Here is a 22,482-nt window from a genome sequence, read left to right as displayed (position 1 = left end):
ACCCCTACAATTAACCAAGGGGTTTGTGGACCCCTGTTCTAGATCAAAACAGTCCAGAACAATGTTAAAAGATAGTTCTTCAGATAATTTGATTACATTTCCTCTTCGAGCAATACAAAATCATCTCAATTTAAATTAATACTATCAACTACAATGGAAGTTGGCTTTGCACATTTTGCTACTGGACATAAATGCGCATAATATGTAAATTGTAATAACTTTAACAAATATTTATATTTTATGGCAACGCTATAAAACTTGTGGAAATTTGTAGATACCCAGCAGCACAAAATTCAAAGTGAAACTGTTAGATATTTTTCAAAATACAGCTTCTTTGAAAATTCTGCCCCTTTTAACCTTATGATTGCTTTTTTCCAGAAATTCTGAAAGTGATTGCAGCACTTTTGAGGAATTCTCCTCAGCTTCTCGAAAAAATGGAGGTTTCTCGTGTTTTCTTATCTGACATGATCAAACTCTTCAACAATAGCCGAGAAAATAGAAGGTGCGTTGGCAAAATCTATTAACTGCGATTCAGTTAAGTGAATTAAACACGTACATTTCAATACATTTAAATTTGGAACTTAGGTTGGTTTTGACCAATAATTTGGTTATAACTACGAATCACTTCTGAGATTTTTCTCAGCTCACCTATCTGCTACAGTTCAGGTTTTCTGACATTGGATTATTGCTAATATTGCGTATTGGCATTGCATGTATCTTGATGCAATAGAATATTTTAGGTGTTCTCTTTCCATGGTAAATGCAGAACTTATAATCGTTGCTACTCAAAAGATTATATGCACTTGATCCCTTTAGAGTCGAGCAGCATTTCCAGCCATGACTTCTTTTTCCAGCTCTAACTGGAGTTCTTGAGAAATCTGTCTTGCACCTCTTCTCTTGCTGCCCTGCCTCCTTTATCAATAAATCTGGTAAATTTTGATATCTATGTAAAGCTACTTTTAGAAAAAAAGGTCCTGAATTGTGTGCTGTGTAAGTAATTACTCCTTGAGAATTTTGGAAAAATTATTTAAAATGAATATGAGTAGAAGATATGAAAAAGTGCTTTAAAAAAACCTAATCAACCGATTTGGTTACTGGTTTATCAGCAAAAGAGACATTGATTATGCTTTTGACATCATGTAGTCTTATTAAATGTAGTCATTATCTATCCCTACATTTCTCAACCTTTTTGCCTTGGAGGAACCCTTGAAATAATTTTCAGGCCTCAGGGAACCCCCTGCATTAAAAAAAAATGAAATAAATATATCTTCAGCTCATGTTAGTGTGTTCAGGAAGTTGTAGATAATGTAATCCAAAAATAATTGTCATGCTCTTTCAAGCAGAGAATGAACTTTTAGCCAACCTTTCTTGAAAAAACAGGTAGTTAAGCTTAGCTTTCCTTTCTTGAAATTAGTCTTTTTCTCCCTTTCATAAATTTTTAAAACTCTTAAAGCAAACATAATAAACTTCGTTTTCAATAAGATTCAAGACTTTCTGATATCCTTCCTCACTCTCAAGCCCAAGCAGCAGTGGAAACATTTCAAGATTTTCTTTGCAACATGATTTTTCCAAAGATTCAGTTTCCTTTTAAATCCAAGAATCTTGTCAGTTGAAGTCAAAACATTTTCTCCCGAGCCTTACAGAATTCAACTGGTTCATATGATGAAAAATGTCTGCAAAGTAGGCTAGTTTTTGCAGCTATTCTTCATCTTCAATGCACTTAGAATCAGAATCAGGTTTATTATCACCGACATGTGATGTGAAATTTGTTAACTTAGCAGCAGCAGTTTAATGCAATACGTAATCTAGCAGAGAGAAAAAGTAATAATAAATAAAATATAAAAAAATAAATGTTAATCAATTATGGTATACAGTTGGCCCTCCGTATCCGCGGGTTCTGCACCCGCGGATTCAACCAACTGCGGATTGAAAATACTGTACTGGTTTCCCTTGCTATCTGAAAGTAGAGCGGAAATGATGTAAAGCGAAGAAGCAATTACCATTAATCTATATGGAAAAAATTTTTGAGCGTTCCCAGACCCACAAAATATCCTACCAAATCATATCAAATAACACATAAAACCTAAAATAGCACTAACATATAGTAAAAGCAGGAATGATATGATAAATACACAGCCTATATAAAGTAGAAATAATGTATGTTCAGTACAGTGTAGTTTCACTTACCAGAATCGGGAAGACAGTGAGCACACTGGAAGGCTCACGCATTTTTCTATCATACATTTCTTTGTCAACACTCAAAACATCCTGCAAACCTGCCCTAAACCTACGTGCCCTTTCAAAATTAAAGTCATACTTTTCTGCTATCATTGCAGCACTGTCAATTGTAGCGAAAATCTCATGCGTTCAAAGTTATGGTGTGTGTGCTGCCTCTATAACGGCTTGCTGCAAAACAAACGCTGAATGGTATTTTCGCTGAGGCAGCATCAGCGTTCCCAGAAGAGCTACGATGGTTGCGTCTGTACTGAACATGTACAGACTTTTTTTTCTTGTCATTATTCCCTAAACAGTACAGTATAATAACAACTACTTACATAGCATTTACATTGTATTAGGTATTATAAGTAATCTAGAGATGATTTAAAGCATACTGGAGAATGTGCGTAGGTTATATGCAAATACTACGCCATTTTATATAAGGGACTTGAGCATCTGTGAATTTTGGTATCCTCAGGGGGTCCCGGAACCAATTCCCTGTGGATATGGAGGGCTGACTGTACATATATTGAATATTTTTAAAAAGTACAAAAACATATATTGAATATTTTTAAAAAGTATATTTTTAAAAAAGTGAGGTAGTGTCCAAAGATCCAATGTCCATTTAGGAATCGGATGGCAGAGGGGAAGAAGCTGTTCCTGAATTGCTGAATGTGTGCCTTTAGGCTTCTGTACCTCCTACCTGATGGTAACAGTGAGAAAAGGGCTTGCCCTGGATGCTGGAGGTCCTTAATGGACGCTGCCTTTCTGAGACACCGCTCCCTGAAGATGTCCTGAGTACTTTGTAGGCTGGTACCCAAGATGGAGCTGACCAGATTTACAACCTTCTGCAGCTTCTTTCGGTCCTGTGCAGTAGCCCCTCTCCCGCCCCCCCCCCATACTAGACAGGGATGCAGCCTGTCAGAATGCTCTCCACAGTACATCTATAGAAATTTTTGAGTGTATTTGTTGACATGCCAAATCTCTTCAGACTCCTAATGAAGTATAGCTGCTGTCTTGCCTTCTTCATAACTACATCGCTATGTTGAGACCAGGTTAGATCTTCAGAGATCTTGACACTCAAGAACTTGAGACTGTTCACTCTCTCCACTTCTGATCCCTCTATGAGGATTGGTACGTGTTCCTTCATCTTACCCTTCCTGAAGTCCACAATTAGCTCTTTCGTCTTACTGACGTTGAGTGCCAGGTTGTTGCTCTGGCACCACTCCACTAGTTTGCATATCTCACCTGAGATTCTACCAACAATGGTTGTATCGTCAGCAAATTTGTAGATGGTATTTGAGCTATGCCTAGCCACACAGTCATGTGTATGTAGAGAGTAGAACAGTGAGCTAAGCACACACCCCTGACGTGCGCCAGTGTTGATCGTCAGCGAGCAGGATATGTTATCACCAATCCGCACAGATTGTGGTCTTCCGGTTAGGAAGTTGAGGATCCAATTGCAGAGGGAGGTACAGAGTTCTGCAATTTCTGCAATTGCAGAGCCCAGGTTCTGCAATTTCGCAATCAGGATTGTGGGAATGATAGTATTAAATGCTGAGCTGTAGTTGATGAACAGCATCCTGACGTAGGTGTTTGTGTTGTCCAGGTGGTCTAAGGCCGTGTGGCGAGCCATTGAGATTGCGTCTGCCGTTGACCTATTGTGGCGATAGGCAAATTGCAATGGGTCCAGGTCCTTGCTGAGGCAGAAGTTCAGTCTAGTCATGACCAACCTCTCAAAGCATTTCATCACTGTTGATATGAGTGCTACTGGGCGATAGACAATATGTCCATACATGGCCTCCTCTATTGCCATGACGAGGCTAAACTCAGGTTGGAGGAGCAACACCTCATATACCATCTAGGTAGTCTCCGGCCCCTTGGTATGTACACAGAATTCTCCAACTTCCGGTAATTCCCTCCCCCTTCCTTCCTCTATCCCTATTTCACTCTGCCTCCTCCCCCAGCTGCCTATCACCTCCCTCATGGTTCTACCTCCTTCTACTACCCATTGTGTTTTCCCCATTCCTTCTTCACCTTTCCTGCCTATCAGCTCCCTGCTTCCCCTTCCCTCTACAGTCTTGATGAAGGGTTCCGGCCCAAAACGTCGACTCGTCATTTCCACGGATGCTGCCCGACCTGCTGAGTTCCTCCAGCGTGTTGTGAGTGTTGCTTTGACCCCAGCATCTGCAGAGTATTTTGTGTTTAGGCACTGGTATAACTGTTCCCTTTTTGAAGCAAGTGGGAACTTCCGCCCGTAGCAGTGAGAGGTTGAAAATGTCCTTGAATACTCCTGCTAGTTGGTTGTCACAGGTTTTCAGAGCCTTACCAGGTACTCTATCGGGACCTTCCGCTTCGTGAGGGTTCACTCTCTTTAAAGACAGCCTAACATCGGCCTCTGAGATGGAGATCACAGGGTCATCAGGTGCAGCAGGGATTTTCTTTTTTTTTTAATTTTATTTTTATTTGGATAAGGAATTCACAATTATCATGTACTTTTTTCACACATATAACCTTTTCCATTTTTTTATATGTATAAAACTACAATTATTTAAACATTCTTAAGTACACATTGAGATGATATAAAAGGAAAATAAACATTTAAATAGATAATTATGTACTGTGGTAAATCTAACCTATTAGGCTAAGTAATGAAATTAGTTGTTAAGAAAAATGGTAATAATAGTTTCCATACAACCCTTCTGGACCATTTCCACTGGTCCAAAATGTTGCATACAAGCCTATATACCAACCATTGTAGGTGTTTATATCCCAATTTGTTCATGCTTGTTCCTGCCCGCAGACATAATTATCCAATCCCTATGTACTTATTTACTTAATTTTTTCATATTTTTTTTATCCCTTTCCCAAATCTTTCCCTTTACTTGTGTTAATTCTCTATTTTCCAAAAAAAAACAAACATTTAGACTGGGGGTGTTTACGTTAGCAATATTACTGTGTTGATGAGAAGAGCAATGTAAATCATTAGGAGAGTCATCTAAAGTCTGCTCACATTGGGGTTATATATTCAATCCATTTATTCCAGATTTGATAAAATGTTTCTTTTTGAGTTCTCAGGGAGTAAGTCAACTTTTCCATTTTAAATATTTCCAAGATAATTTCGTACCAATCTTCTAATGTAGGTGGTATTGGATTTAGCCATTTTCTAGTGATTGATTTCTTACTTGCCGCTAAGAGGGCCTGCAGCAACTTTATATCTTCCTTCTGTTCAAGGAACAATACATGCCCCAAATAGAGCGTCTCAAAGTTCAGAGGTATCTGGGACCTAAGTACCTTAACTAATGTTCTATGAATACCTTCCCAAAATAGACTTAATTTAGGGCAATCCCAGAAAATATGAAAATGATTCGCCTCCTTGGAGCCGCACCTTCTCCAACACATCACATTTGTATCTTTATATTTTTCCTGATATGGGGTCTTGAAGTATCTTGTAATGTTTTTCCAACAATGTTCTCTCCAAGTCAAAGAATTAGTCGAGGACCATTGAAAGCTGCAGATTTCCCCCCAAGCCTCCTCTGAAAGTACCAACCCCGCTTCTTTCTCCCACTTCTCTTTAATATACAGTGTATTTACATTTTTAGCATGGGAGAGTGCATTATATAGGCGAGAAACTGATTTACTAGGTATTGAACTGCAAGCCGAATTCAGAATCTTGAAAAACTCTAATTCTACTTTTGATAGGTCTGTATATCTACAACTCTGGTTAACATAGTTTCGTATTTGAAGGTACCTAAAAAAGTCATTATGTTCTAGGCCATGTTTGTCCTGCAGGATTTGGAAACTTTGTAATACTCTTTTATCTATAAATGAGAGGTAGGTTGTAAGACTTTCTTTATCCATAGCTCAAATCTTTTATCTCCTCTGTTGGGAAGGAATTCGGTATCATATGCACACCATCTAAAGAGTTTTAACATGTTATTAATTCCACATGAATTAACCACCTTCTGCCATACTTTTAATGTAAGATTTATCCAAGCAGCAGGGATTTTCACAGCTGCAGTTGTGTTCTCCCTTTCAAAGTGTGCATAGAACGCGTTGAGTTCATCTGCTAGTGAAGCATTGCTGCCATTCATGCTATTGGGTTTCACTTTGTTGGAAATGATGTTTTGCATACCCTGCCAGTGTTGCCGTGCATCTGATATCACCTCCAACTTTGTTCGAAATTGTCTCTTCACCCTTGAAATAGCCCTCCGCAAATCATACCTGGTTTTCTGGTACAGGCCCGGGTCGCCAGACGATTGCCACAGATCTAGCCTGCAGCAGACAACGTACCTCCTGGTTCATCCATGGCTTTTTGTTTGGGAATGTACAGTAAGTCTTGGTGGGCCCACACTCATCCATGCAGGTTTTAATGAAGTCGGTACAAACTGCAGCATACTTATCCAGCTTGGGAGCTGAATCCTTGAATACAGTCCAGTCCACTGATTCAAGGCAGTCCTGCAGGTGCTCCTGTGCTTCCGTTGTCCAAACCTTCTTGGTCTTCTTTACTGGTGTTGCAGTCTTCAGTCTCTGCCTATACTCTGGGAGTAGAGGTACAGCTAGGTGATCAGACTTCCTGAAGTGAGGGCGTGGAATAGCACAGTAGGCATTCTTGATGGCGGTGTAGCAATGGTTCAGTGTGTTGTTTCCTCTGGTATTGCAAGTTATCTGTTGATGGTAATTGCTTAGTGATTTTTTCAGACTGGCCTTAATCTCCCAAAATGATGAAGGTGTTAGGGTGCACTGTTTCGTGCATGTTGATTCCATTGCTCAGATCATCTAAAGCCTGCTTGACATTGGCCTGAAGTGGAATGTAAACTGCTACCAAAATGACCCCAGAGAACTGCAGTGGTAGGTAAAAAGGATGGCACTTTACTGCTAGATATTCCAGGTTTGGTGAGCGGAATTGGGACAGCACTGATAGGTTTGTGTACCAAGAAGAGTTGATCATGAGGCGTACTCCTTCACCTGTGCTTTTGAGAGACTATAGATCTATCCTGACGGTGCATAGTAAAGCCTATTGATCTGAATTGCTGCATCTGGTGTGGAAGAGGTTAACCAGGATTCCGTGAAACAAAGGACACACACGGTCCTAATGTCCCTCTGATTCAACACCCTAGCTCTGAGATCATCAAATTTATTCACCAGAGACTGCACTTTTGCCAGCAAGATAGTCGGTATAGGGAATTTAAAACCCTGTTTCCTTAAACGTACTTGTAACCCCACTCTACACCTGCGCTTCCTCCGAGGTGTCCTATGTGGGCACTTCCAACCACAATTGGTGTTGTTTCCGTCCGTTTTAAGCAGCGATGGTTTGTTTAAACACATTAAGACGTCTTTGTTGACTGTACTGACCTTGGAAGCAGTTGTGCTTTTTAGCTGTATCAGGCTGAAACGGGGATATTCAGCAAAATCTGTCCTATTATTTTCTTGAAACTACTCCAGCAATTCACCTTTCAGCTCAAGCACCCTGTTGAGAACTCTTCCTCTGCTAAGCCACCGGATTTCTGTACGTAGCAGAAGATTGGTGTGCTTTTTGTCCAAGTTTTCACACTTCATTAAACATTCTCGAGTGAACTGGTCTTTGTTTAATAAAGTTAACCATTTTTTGTAGCATCATCCAGAACTTTTTTCATTTAATCCCCAAGAGATTTTTGACAGCAGCATTTCTCTGTGAAGAATGCAGCCTGTTGTGACAATGTCAGGAAGTTTCTCTTTTTTATAAGGGAAATGAAACTTCTCATGGAGCCAACCACAGATACCAACACAGTTCCTCCAAGACAGACCTTTTGCTTCCAGATATGAAGACAAAACATTAATTATATCTTGGCCTTTACTTGTTTCGGGCAGCTCTTTGCAACAGAAAAGTTTTCTTGACTTTCACCGTTATTTACAAATCCTACAAATGCTACAACATGACGTTTATTGGTGAAATCTGTTGACTCATCAACCTGGTTAGAGAATTTGTTGTTTTTCAGTTTAGACACAAATCCTCTTCAGCATCATGTGACATGTCATCAATGTGTCAACTTATTGTGCTGTTTGAGAGTGAAATCTTTTCAATTTCTCGTACTACATCTTGTCCTAACATGGGAGTTAATAAAACATAAAAAAGAGCGGCAGAATTAATAACTAAAATACGAAAACTTCACAATACAATTCATCACTAACCTCCACAATTCACCTTTTGCAACATTTACAGCAGCAAGGCAGCGGGCCAGCAGCTGAGTTGCGGGTGCATAAAAATTCCTTCTTTAGAATGAAAATTTCCCTCGAATTTCCTACTACAACAGTAGAGTTTGTTTGCTCCATAAGTCAGTCACTTGTACATAAAGGGAAGTTAGGGAGTTAATTCAGGAGGGAGAGGCTAATGACAAGCCCAGGTTGGGTGAGACCATTCAATGCTCTGATAACGTACTTCTCACTCCTCATCAGCCTACTGGCCCTCCTCTGTGCAATACAGCACTCAATAATTGTCAGTGTACCATCCTCACCTCTGGGCAATACTGTGCTCACTGTTTTTCAATGAACTCCCCTATCTCGTGTCAGAAATGGACTCAACCAAATAAACACGGTCCTACTGTACGCTGCCATACTGGCTGGGAGACCTTAACGAGATTGCTTGTGGGGCTGCTCAGTCACTCCCCACCATTGTGAGCGCTAGCATCACGTGTTCGTGAAGTTCAAAATGATGTTTTTTTTATCACAACCTCTTGTGGAACCCGTAGGAAGTCTGGTTGAGAAATCCTGATGTAGCCCCACGTTAATTAGTGACAGGCTTAAATCTGCTGCTTTTGTTACCGTCCCGGACTCCAGCAACGACCATGGACACCTTCGAAGCGATTGTGCAACCACCAACTGCGACTCCAGCCTTGAACTCCAGGCTGGGTCTTTATGTGCTGCTATTGTGACCCCCGTCTCCCCTTCCCCCACCAATACTCTGCAATCCCGTCTCCTTCAGATCCCATCATCAGCTCCTGGGTCCTCAGAGGCTCCATCTTCCTCTCACCCCAACCCTCCCCTCTCCATTGACACCCCCAGCCTCCCCCCTCCCCCCTCTGATCCCAGCTCTCATCCGTGCCGGGTCTTTACCATCCCCTCCGACCTTCAACTGTTGGAGGCAGAACACTCTGTCCTCAGTAAGGGCCTCACCTTTGTCCCCCTTCACCCACACCTCAGCGAGTTCCGTGTTTGCCACGATGCGGAACTCTTCTTCCGCCGTCTCCGTCTCCGAGCCTACTTCTTTGGCAAGGACTCTTCCACCCCCACCGATGACCCCTTCTTCCGTCTTCAACCCTCCTCTTCTTCATGGAGACCCCGCTCTGGTCTTCTGCCTGCTCTGGATCTCTTTATCGCTAACTGCCGACGGGACATCAACCGTCTCGACTTCACTGCACCTTGTTCCCATTCCAACCTCACTCCTTCGGAACGCTCTGCTCTCCACTCCCTCTGCACTAATCCTAACCTTATTATTAAAGCCGCCGATAAGAGGGGTGCTGTTGTAGTCTGGCGTACTGACCTCTACCTTGCCGAGGCACAGCGACAACTCTTGGATACCTCCTCTTATTTACCCCTCGATCGTGACCCCACTAAGGAGCACCAGGCCATTGTCTCCCACACCATGACCGACTTTATCCGCTCAGGGCATCTCCCATCCACTGCTACCAACCTTATAGTTCCCACACCTCGCACTTCCCGTTTCTACCTCCTACCCAAGATCCACAAACCTGCCTGTCCTGGCAGACCTATTGTTTCAGCTTGCTCCTGCCCCACTGAACTCGATTCTGCATATCTTGACACGGTTTTATCCCCCCTTGTTCAATCCCTTCTTACCTATGTTCGTGACACTTCTCATGCTCTTAAACTTTTCGATGATTTTAAGTTCCCTGGCCCCGACCGCTTTATTTTCACCATGGATGTCCAGTCCCTATATACTTCCATCCCCCATCAGGAAGGTCTCAAAGCTCTCCGCTTCTTTTTGGATTCCAGACCTAATCAGTTCCCCTCTACCACCACTCTGCTCCGTCTAGTGGAATTAGTCCTTACTCTTAATAATTTCTCCTTTGGCTCCACCCACTTCCTCCAAACTAAAGGTGTAGCTATGGGCACCCGTATGGGTCCTAGCTATGCCTGCCTTTTTGTTGGCTTTGTGGAACAATCTATGTTCCGTGCTTATTCTGGTATCTGTCCCCCACTTTTCCTTCGCTACATCGACGACTGCATTGGTGCTGCTTCCTGCACGCATGCTGAGCTCGTTGACTTTATTAACTTTGCCTCCAACTTTCACCCTGCCCTCAAGTTTACCTGGTCTATTTCCGACACCTCCCTCTCCTTTCTAGATCTTTCTGTCTCTGTCTCTGGAGACAGCTTATCCACTGATGTCTACTATAAGCCTACTGACTCTCACAGCTATCTGGACTATTCCTCTTCTCACCCTGTCTCTTGCAAAAATGCCATCCCCTTCTCACAATTCCTCCGTCTCCGCCGCATCTGCTCTCAGGATGAGGCTTTTCATTCCAGGACGAGGGAGATGTCCTCCTTTTTTAAAGAAAGGGGCTTCCCTTCCTCCACTATCAACTCTGCTCTCAAACGCATCTCCCTCATTTCACGCACATCTGCTCTCACTCCATCCTCCCGCCACCCCACTAGGAATAGGGTTCCCCTGGTCCTCACCTACCACCCCACCAGCCTCCGGGTCCAACATATTATTCTCCGTAACTTCCGCCACCTCCAACAGGATCCCACCACTAAGCACATCTTTCCCTCCTCACCTCTCTCTGCTTTCCACAGGGATCGCTCCCTACGTGACTCCCTTGTCCATTCGTCCCCCCCATCCCTCCCCACTGATCTCCCTCCTGGCACTTTATCTTTGTAAGCGGAACAAGTGCTACACATGCCCTTACACTTCCTCCCTTACCACCATTCAGGGCCCCAAACAGTCCTTCCAGGTGAGGCGACACTTCACCTGTGAGTCGGCTGGGGTGATATACTGCGTCCAGTGCTCCCGATGTGGCCTTCTATATATTGGCGAGACCTGACGCAGACTGAGAGGCTGCTTTGCTGAACACCTACGCCCTGTCCGCCAGAGAAAGCAGGATCTCCCAGTGGCCACACATTTTAATTCCACAACCCATTCCCATTCTGACATGTCTATCCACGGCCTCCTCTACTGTAAAGATGAAGCCACACTCAGGTTGGAGGAACAACACCTTATATTCTGTCTGGGTAGCCTCCAACCTGATGCATGAACATCGACTTCTCTAACTTCCGCTAATGCCCCACCTCCCCCTCGTACCCCATCTGTTACTTACTTTTATACACACATTCTTTCTCTCACTCACTCTCCTTTTTCTCCCTCTGTCCCTCTGACTATACCCCTTGCCCATCCTCTGGGTACCCCCCCCCCGTCTTTCTCCCCGGACCTCCTGTCCCATGATCCTCTCATATCCCCTTTGCCAATCACCTGTCCAGCTCTTGGCTCCATCCCTCGTCCTCCTGTCTTCTCCTATCATTTTGGATCTCCCCCTCCCCCTCCCACTTTCAAATCTCTTACTAACTCTTCCTTCAGTTAGTCCTGACGAAGGGTCTCGGCCTGAAAGGTCGACTGTACCGCTTCCTAGAGATGCTGCCTGGCCTGCTGTGTTCACCAGCAACTTTGATGTGTGTTACTTTACTATTCCCCTTTTTTTTGACTTACCGTTTGACACATTCATTTTATACAAAACTCTGTCATCTCTATCCAATCCTTGTTGCCTTAACCTCAGTGCTTTGTTCTTCTGACCAGACCATATCTTCTCCAGAATTCTCTTCCTATTAATTTTATCTCTGTCTCTGTTATGGATGGCCCTTTTTATGTTGGTGTCCATTTTTGTTTGATTCTACATATATAAATCCTCTTGGGATGATTTAGTATGTTGAAATTACAGATATAGATTTTTGTTGTATTGTTTTTGAGGTAGATTGATTAAATCTGAAGAGCTTTTATTTGGGATATATTGGTTATCTGTTTATATAAATTGCTGGTATCATCAGGCTGAATCTGTGGAAATAAGCAGAATTGATATTTTAAGTTGAACAACCTTCATCGGAACTGTTTCTCTTCACAATTTATGTTGAATGTTTTTTTTGAACAGAGTCCTGACTAACCATATTACACACTGCAAAAATAGGTTTCTGAAGCTCTAGCAAGTAAAAACTATTTAAACATTGAAATATTCCACTTGGTCAAGTTTTTCTCCCACAACATTAGATACCGTGCAACACACATAAAAGTTGCTGGTGAACGCAGCAGGCCAGGCAGCATCTCTAGGAAGAGGTACAGTCGACGTTTTGGGCCGAGACCCTTCGTCAGGACTAACTGAAAGAAGAACCAGTAAGAGATTTGAAAGTGGGAGGGGGAGATCCAAAATAATAGGAGAAGACAGGAGGAGGAGGGATGGAGCCAAGAGCTGGACAGGTGATTGGCAAAAGGGATATGAGAAGATCATAGGACGGGAGGCCCAGGGAGAAAGAAAGCGGGGGGGGGCGGGTAGCCCAGATGGGGTACGAGGAGGAGGTGAGGCATTAACGGAATCCCTCTCACTATACTCCTTGCCCATCCTCTGGGCTCCCCCCACCCTTTCTTTCTCCCTAGGCCTCCTGTCCTATGATCCTCTCATATCCCTTTTGTCAATCAACTGTCCAGCTCTTGGCTCCATTCTTCCCCTTCCTGTCTTCTCCTATCATTTTGGATCTCCCCCTCCCCCTCCCACTTTCAAATCTCTTACTAGCCCTTCTTTCAGTTAGTCCCGACAAAGGGTCTCGGCCTGAAACGTCGACTGTACCTCTTCCTACAGATGCTGCCTGGCCTGCTGCGTTCACCAGCAACTTTTATGTGTGTTGCTTGAAATTCCAGCATCTGCAGATTTCCTCGTGTTTGCGTTATTAGATACCGTGTACCATTTCCAACATGATAAATGTGCGTTTTCAGATGTTTAAATATAAGTACTTTCAGTGTGCTTTAATTGACCAGCAATGCTAAGTTTATTTAGAAAAAATGATTCTTCCAATTCATCTTCCACCAATAAATTTCCATGAGGAGGTCAGTAGAAGTGATTTGAACTGAAGGCAAGTGGAATTTATCACAATTAGTAGAAGCTAATCAACAAAAATATATTCCTGGTTTATCCTCACAGAGCTATTAACTAAATGTAATAAAAATAATATCCAGAAAAATTAATTCAACTCATCTCAATGGTCCTCGAGTCTTGTAACTATAAAACTAAGACTGATACTTTCATAATTACACAGATTGTGCCTTTGGTGACCAAAATTGTATCCCATACACTAGAATATGTAGGTTAAGGCATCCTCTACACATTCTATGTGAAGAATCAATGTATTTACAAATAGGCTTGACATCTACCACAATGTAGGGAGCACTACCATTGATTGCTTTAGGAAAAGAAATGTTACCCAATGCTTATGATAATCAACATAACTACTGGTCCTGAGATTGTTGACTTTAGCTTTACAGTCTCTCATCTCTGACCTCCTGGGCTGTAGATTTCTATGTTTACATATCTGTCACCATATACAACCCTGAGATTCATTTTTTCTTGTGGGCATACTCAATAAATCTATAGAATAATAACCATAACAGAATCAATGAAAGACCATCCAACTAGGGTGTTCAGCTAGAGTGCAGAAGACGACAAACTGTGCAAATATAAAAAGGACAAACAATAATAATAAATAAGCAATAAAAATGAGATGATGAGTCCTTGAAAGTGAGTATTGGTTGAGAACAGCTCAGTGATGGGGCGAGTGAAATTGAGTGAAGTTATCCACTTTGATTCAAGATCCTGGTGGTTGAGAGGTAGTAACTATTCCTGAACCTGGACGTGTGAGTACCTTCTTCCTGATGACAGCAGTGAGAAGAGGGCATGTCCGGGGTGGTGGGGTTTGCTGATGATAGTGCTGCTTTCCTGTGACATTGTTTCTTGTAGATATGCATGGCTGGGAGGGCTTTATCCACGATGGAATGGGCCATATCGCCTATTTTTGTAGGATTTTCCATTCAAGGGCATTGGTGCTTTCATACCAGGCTGTGATGCAGCCAGTCAATATACTCTGCACTACACATTGAGCGAAGTTTGTCAAAGTTTCAGGTGTCATGCCAAATATCGCGAACTCTAAGGAAGTAGAGGCACTGCCAGGTTTTCTTTGTAATTGAGCTTGCGTGCTGGGCCCAGGCCAGGTCCTCCAGAATAATAACACTGAGGAATTTGAAGTTGCTGACCCTCTTCACCTATGATTATCTGATGTGGACTAGCTTATGGACCTCTGGTTTCCTCCTCCTGAAGTCACTAATCAGCTCCTTGGTCATGCTGACATTGAGTAAGAGGTTGTTATAACAACACTCAGCCAGATTTTCAATCTCCCTCCCATAAATTGATTCATCACCATCTTTGATTCTGTCTACGACAGTGATGTCATCAACAAACTTGAATATGTCATTGAAGCTGTCCTTAGCACACAGTCATAAGTGTAAAGTGAATAGAGGAGGGGGCTAAGCACACAGCTTTGTGGTGCACTTCTGTTGATGGAGATTGTGAAGGAAATGTTGTTGCCAAATGAGGAAATCCAGGATCCAATTACACAAGGAGTTATTGAGGCCCAGATCTTGGAGCTTATTGATTAGTTTTTAGGGGATGATGGTGTTGAATGCTGAGCTGTAGTCAATAAAGAGCACCTCATGTATGCATGGACCTGTTTTCCTTAGGAACAATTATTAGCTTGAAGCAATCTGTCTCTTGAACCAGTGCAGATAACTTCATTCACTACTATTGTGAACTGGTTCTATAACCTACAGACTCATTTTCAAGAACTCTTTGTAACTTATTCTTAATATTATTTTATTTGCACAATTTGCTTCAAAGTTAAAAAGTGCTCTTGTATTTTACTATGTTGGCAAATATGGCAACCAAGTTGCACAACAAATAGCAGAAAATATGCAAATTAAATAAACCAGTTAATTATTTTTGTCTTGTGTTTGTTTCCTTTGAGAAATACATTTGAATTGTTTTAATAATTGCATCTCATTAAATGGTTCCTCAGTCATTTATATATATATTGTACAGTTGTGAAGACCTCTCTGGTTTTAGAATTTCTTTAGCAAATCATTCATATATTTCAGCCTGCTCCAACTTCATTGGAAAATGCTGAATCTTTTAAAAATATATGACTTTACACCTAAGGTAATTATTCAGAGTAATAAACTAAGCTTGCACAACGTGTAACCAATCTTCCTTGTGGTACTTGAATAAAGCAAATTTATGCTTTTTTTGGTTCTCTGCTCTGCATCTGCCTTGGATTTGTTTATATTCACTAACAATCAAAATGATGATTGTTGTTTTGCAGAAGTTTGCTGCAGTGCTCAGTGTGGCAAGAGTGGATGTTGTCTCTTTGTTATGTCAACCCAAAGAATTCTGAAGAGCAAAAACTGACAGAGATGGTGTATGCTATCTTCCGGATATTGCTTTATCATGCAGTAAAGTATGAGTGGGGTGGCTGGAGAGTCTGGGTGGATACACTCTCAATTACACATTCAAAGGTGAGACTTAGTAACAATCTAGACAATAACTAATATGTGCATAAATATTTTACTAGTAATTATGTCAAATTAGCTATCCAATGTATGTCATTGCTAGTGTATAAACAGCAAAATTAAGCAGTAGACTTTACAAGCTGAGCCATGTGTATATCAATTTTTAAGAGAATTGCATGATCAAAATTTATGTTTATATAATCTTTCTAATTAGGCATATGCTGAAGTTTTCAAGCGTGTTGCTTGAGTGCTTTTAATTTCTAAACCACAAGGAGGCGTACATGATCTTTGTGGTGAGCACAATGAGAATAAGGAGCAGTGGCATGAGTCAGACAATGGAATTATATTGTGGTCTGTATTTGCTGTGAATGCTGGTGGCTCAATGGAATGGCTGGCAATTTCTTTTTTTTAAAATTAAGTCCTAACTAGTTTGAGTTTTGGGCAGCAGTAGTGAGTACTGCATCTGCCTAAGCACTTTTCTAGGCTCCTTTTGGTTTTCAGCAGCTGACCTCAATATTTCCAAATTTAACCAGAATTTAAATTAGGGATCCAGCTTTCATGTTGTGTTCATTACAATTCAATTTTTCATTTATACAAAGATTTACTTGAAAGTTTTAAAATACAGAAATAGCAAATGTTAACGGAGTAACAAGATGTTTTTAAAATGAACCCTTAAAACAAAGTGGTTCTGCATCTAAATCAGGTAATTAGTGATTTTCACACCAGCTTTTAATGTGAAAATTCAGACAGCTTGATCTGATATTATACATTGCATTATTTTGAAGGTTTTGTAGTGTTATGAGTGTGAGCACTGCTATTTTTTTTCATGAAAAGTGTTCCAAATACTTGAGAAAACATCAACTGGAAGGGAAGGTGTTGGATCTAAAGTGACTGACTGTACTTACTGTGTTCAGTAGTATTTACATGGAAATTGGCTGTACTCAATAGCCTTTACACCAGAAAAACACTTTTCTTTTGGTTAATTAGTTCTGATTGGGTCTGGGGAAATAGATGCTGGGGCCAGAGTGAAGGATCCTAGATTAGGAGGGAAAATTTGATATCAGTGAGTGGACTAGAGAGTGGGGGGGCTGGGGATCCAAACTCAAGAGAAAGATAGTATTATGGCATTAGGTATTACCCAAAACTTTGGTCAGTTCAGTAAAACTAACTCGGGCAATACAGAATTTGCAAACAGCAGGCCCAAACCAACATTCTACATAGAAACCGATTAATATACCTCTGCAGTCATCAATTAATATCCAGAACAAGGAATCTCAATTTCAAACTCACTGCCCATAGAAACAATATTTCATCACTTTTTTAGATTTAATATTCTACATCTAGAACAAGAACATAGAGGTGTACAGCACAGGAACAGGCCCTTCAGCCCACAATATTGTGCTGAACCAATTAAACTAGTAATCAAATGGTCAACTGAACTAATCTCTTCTGCCTACATAATGTCCATATCCTTCAAATTCCTCAGTTTAATAGACCTATCTTGAAAGTCCCTAATGTATTTGCCTCTGGCACCACCCAAGGCAGTGCATTCCAGGCACCCACCGCTTCTGTGTTTTCAAAAAAAACTTGCCCATCACATATGGGGGAGGATGGTGTTCAGATGTGTGGGGGAGACTTCTGGGTTGTTGTTTATCACGTTTGGCAAATAGCAATAGTGGAGTGAAGGAGGTTGGTGTAAGGGGTGTTACAAAAATACAGGTGATAGCAATTATGAGTGGTGGCTTAATATAGGAGAAAGTGCAGTTATTAAATCAGAGGTCCAATCCAAATTGAATTTTAGAATTGAGCTTCAAATTACATTGTTGATAAATGTTGTACAGGAAATAATGCCATTGCATTTGCATCTGTTGAAGAACATGGACGATCTGTGCATGATTTGCAACAGTGTCTGGCTTAATTTCTGTAAACTAGCATAATTGCATTGCATTTATGCATAGTACTGGGGAAGTGCCCTAGACACCTACTACGATAAATGGATTGATATTTAACAGGCACAAAGGGTATATTCTCAGGTGAGGTCATGTATGCTGTGTACAGATTGGCTGCAGTTGTTTTCTTAAGTTATGAATTTCTATGGAATTTTAATAGAATGCCAGAGGAATAGTGATGATATGTGATTTTAAACTGCTTAACTAATATACATATATATAAATAATTAAAGGTTTCCTTGCATTCACTACTGATAAAGGGTATTCAGCCTTTATTTCTAAAAGGTCAGCTTTCAGGTTTCGAACCAGCTGTAAGATTGTTCTTTGTGATTGTGCTACCTTTCAAAGGAGCTAGGTTAATTAAAACATTCTATCATGGTTTATAGCATAGTGGTGAGGGCTGGGTTTAAAATGTACCTGTAAAACAAAAATTCAGGATTAGCTGTTAAGGCAAGCTTGTGTGATCTTGGCCAATTGGTTGAACAGACATAAGAACAGATTGGCTAACTGTGATTAGAAATATTTCTTTAGAGGATGACTGGTAATTTGAACCCTATGGGCCCTTGGCCTAAACAATCTATGTAGCAGGTATATTATTTGAAAACTATTAAATATAATCTATTGTTGAGTAGGGAAACCATGTCTGTGTCTGGTATATATTTGATCGGGTAGATCACATGACATTCCAGACCACAAATACATGCCTGGTGCAAAGATTTCTAGTGATCTTCCCTCTAATACTTATACTATTACATTAAAACCATGGTTATTGACTTTTGTCACAAGGAAAATAATGTCTTTTCTATCTCTTGTTAATGCCTCTTGTAATTTTATACTCCTTACAAGTCTGCATGCAAGCAGCCGAGCCAAACTTTTCAGCTTAACTAAAATTGTCCAATTCTGTTAACTTGCTCATGAGTTTAACTTTATATCCCCTCTAATACTATCAGTTGATCCTTGTAGTGTATTGACCAACATTCCGTGTGTTGTGATCCAGCTAGTGTTTTACATTTTGAGTATAATCTGTTATTTTTTTTATAATTCTATGCATCAATAACATATTCTGTGCATTGCCTTTATAATCTTGCCCATCTGTCTGCAGGCAAGGCTTCTCTTTTCCTTCACGCGATTGAGGATTCTATCATGTTTTTTATTCCCCTGCCACCTTTGCTCAGTCGAAGTACTTTATATCACACATCTCCCATTTGAATTCCATTTGATGCTTTTATGTTCACCTGATAGCTCCCTGCAGCCTAGAACTTTTTCCCTCACCATCAAAAGTACAACTATTTTTGTGTCTTCTGCAAACTTCCCAATCATTTTTGCTACTTTGAATTATAGCATGAAATGCAAGAAGTCCCTCTTCAAAGAGTCCAATCCTTTTTTTTATTTAAACAAAAATATTTTTCTCTGATAAGCTATCCATACCTAATATTGGACTGACTTGTAGTTAGTCCATTACTTTTCCCCTTTTTATTCACAAATTATCACATTAGCAGTCCAGTCTTGTATATTAACATTGGATAGATTGAGGACTTAAAAAGTGGGCTAAAAATGTACAGCAATTATTACTCACTGGGTAGGTTCTGATATGAAGTCTTAAATGTTTTTACTCTTAGACTGCAATAGCTGTAGCACCACTTCAATAATTATAGGAATTAGAAGCAGCTTTGCAAACTATTCCATGGACTCTGTCTATACTTCTTGCTGCCTTTGTAAAATAGCCAACATAAATCAAAGATCTTTCTCATCCGGATTTTCTCTCCTCTTCCCATTCTGGATTTTCTCTCTCCCCCCCCCCCCCCATCTGGGGAAAAGATACTGTACAAAAGCCTGAAAACATGTACCACTAGGCCTGAGAACAGCTTCCGTCCTAGTGTTATAAAGCTATTCAATGGACCTCTTGTACACTAGGACGGAATGTTGACCCTACAAGCTATGTCATCATGGTTTTGTACCTTATTTATTATCTGTCTATACTTCACTTTCTTTGCAACTGTAACATTATATGCTGCACTCTGAAATTGCTTTTGCCTTGTTTTGTTGCCACATGCTAACATAATGAAATGATCCGTATGGATGGTGTGCAAAACAAAGTTTTTCACTGTACCTCAGTGCCTCTGACAATAATAAACCAATTCACCCATCTTTAATTCAACGTCCTGTTACCTGTGAACTGAAATTCTGCAATAACAAGTAATTCAAATCCATTCAAAGTACAAATTACATAAAAAGTTGAAAATGATATACATTAGTTTATTTAGTTACATTAGTTTTTGTGCTAAATATTATGCAATGCATGTGGATGGATAAAGAAATAGGAATTATTTTCTGGTTGTTTTACTATATTATCTAGGTAGCTTCACCTGCATCAACTTCCCACTGTCACTCCACATTCTTAATATACTTAATTTGTTAAGTATCTCACTGTTTTCAAGCACCAACATTATTCTACTTTGATATGTAAAGAGTAGCTTATGTCTGAGGAACTTAATTTAACGTGTTTATTTAACACATTCATAGCAGATCTGTGGAATAATGTCCTTAGTGTAGTAGTGTGAAGTTTTTGTACGTGACCATTCATCAACCTTACATAGTAGAGTGTGTACTTTGTCATAGCTGCAGTCTGTCTTGCCCTCTCCAGAACCTATTTGACAAGCATGGTTATATTCAAGCCAGGTGTGCAGACTGTAGGATTTATAGAAAGGAACTTGTTTGCTGATGATGCCAAATTCCATTTCTCACATTAAGGTCTTTGCCCTGTAGTGCTGAAGTGACAGTTTGGACTGTAGCAACTTAGTGACAGAAAATGAACATGTACTGAATGTAAGATATCCTTATACAGGCATGATTCTTGTTAGTTGCATCTTCCCATCATTTTATCAACCCACACATTACTGCACTGAGGGCTGGGGCAATGGGATCAGTCAGAGATTTGCAGTGACTGTTGCTGCACACTGAATTTAGTGTATGATGACTGCTGAGAAGGGAAGAGCTGAGGTTCCTAGGATTGATCTTCGTGTACCCTACAATAACTTGGCCAGCTCTCCCAGTTATTGTTATGTGTTATCAATTCCATCTCTTTTATGTGGACTTGATAACATGAAATTGATACTAGCTTCAGGCTTGGATCTGTGGCATGTGATTTGTACCCCAGATTTACTCAAAGGAATTCCTGTGCCTGTGTTCTTTTTCTGCTCTTTTTTTTAAACTGCTAAGCATATTATCCCCTCTTTGGGCTGCTAATGAAAGTAAGTAGGCTACTTTCAAATTCAGAAACAAAATTTTATGAGCAGTAATTTTAATTCATATTTAATTATGAAGTTGTAAGCAATTCCTGTAGTACTAATCCAGAAATGTGTTTATCTTGTACTTAAATTACCTTGTAGGTCTTAACTTTTTTTATTCTTTCATATGATCTGTGCTTTGTTGGCAAGACTGGCATTTTGTTGTTCTTCTGCACGTGCACCCTTAATGGGTGGCTCGCTAGCTCATTTCACAGGGCAATTAAGAGTTAGCTATGTGGTGCTTTGGAAGTCACATGTACACCGGACTGGAAAGGTCTGTCTTTTCCAGTAAGTGAATCAAATGGATATTTACATCATTCCAGTAGCTCCACAATCACTGATACTTATAAAAAAAATTCTTGTCCAGGAAACTGGGGAGCAATATGGAAAGTATTCAGCTAGTTCAATGTTCTTTCAAATGTTATTATGATGTGAAAATGTGCTGATGAAAATTGGACTTGTGCTCTTTTATGAAGAAAAGTTTTGCATGAACTACATGGTTATTTGATTTTTCTTTCGAGCAGTTACAAGTAGAATTAACAGAAAATTAAAGTTGAAATACAGCTAACTTTGGTATTTTATTTATCCTCAGTATATCTTGAAATTTTTCTGTGTTGCATGGCATTCCAACCAATCATGTACCTGGTAACTGTTCAAAAATTTGAAAGGTTTTGCGATGTTGAACGTCGAGATCTGTGAGTTTTCTATAAAAAGCCAAAGAAACATGATTGCAATTTTATTGTACAGTTTGATAGATTTCCTGCCACCTTTGAAGCAGCTAAGCTGTTTGTCACTGTATTCCACTCCTCCCACAGCTACATCACACTCATTAATGCATGGTGGCTTTCCTGACACTTCTGCACTGTTCTTTTTTGCTATATAATTTCTCGTAGTTAGCATGTAAAGATCTTGAGAATGTTTTATCCTGTTGCTTCTTCAACAGCATCTTTGGATGTGATAGTTTTAATTACCATTCCACATTTTTAGTTGTAAATTAATCTGGTAATGCAAAGCTGTTTTTTCAAAGCTTAAAATTAAGACAATAATATCTATATGGACAATGTACAACACTGAAAGGCTTAAAAATACATTATTTTAAACATAAGGAATTCATCAGACTATTATAGCTTAATAAATAAAATTGGAAAAACTGATTGATTGTGCATAGCTTGTATTCGTTTTGAGTAATGCTTTTCAAAAATGATTAAATAATTTTGTAAAATGAATACAGAAACAGTTTCCTGTTGTGGAAGAGACTGAGAATAAGGCAGCATAATTTTAATAGTTAAAACCTTACTAATTCAGGAGTGAAAAAAGGAAGAAAAACTCGACATATTTTGGGCTTAATATGTAGATGGTCAGTGAATTGTTTAAGCCATATATTTTGATTCTAATAGATAATGGATGAAATGCTACAAATGGATAAGTTCCAGTTAACTCT

The 22,482-nt window shown here is 40.1% G+C and overlaps 1 protein-coding gene across 2 annotated transcripts in view; it reads left to right on the top strand.

Moving 5' to 3' along the window:
- The window catches only part of lrba (LPS-responsive vesicle trafficking, beach and anchor containing), an 849,775-nt gene that overhangs the window by 135,303 nt on the left and 691,990 nt on the right, over positions 1 to 22,482 (top strand). For both annotated transcript variants that reach the window (XM_063046460.1, XM_063046459.1), the window contains exons 20-21: positions 379 to 502; positions 15,619 to 15,811. In XM_063046460.1, the coding sequence (XP_062902530.1) occupies positions 379 to 502; positions 15,619 to 15,811 (317 nt within the window). The remainder of the gene's footprint in view (positions 1 to 378; positions 503 to 15,618; positions 15,812 to 22,482) is intronic.

The sequence above is a fragment of the Mobula hypostoma genome, chromosome 4 (genome assembly GCF_963921235.1).
Source record: "Mobula hypostoma chromosome 4, sMobHyp1.1, whole genome shotgun sequence".
NCBI lineage: Eukaryota > Metazoa > Chordata > Chondrichthyes > Myliobatiformes > Myliobatidae > Mobula > Mobula hypostoma.
This window is presented reverse-complemented; position numbering and strand designations above follow the sequence as displayed.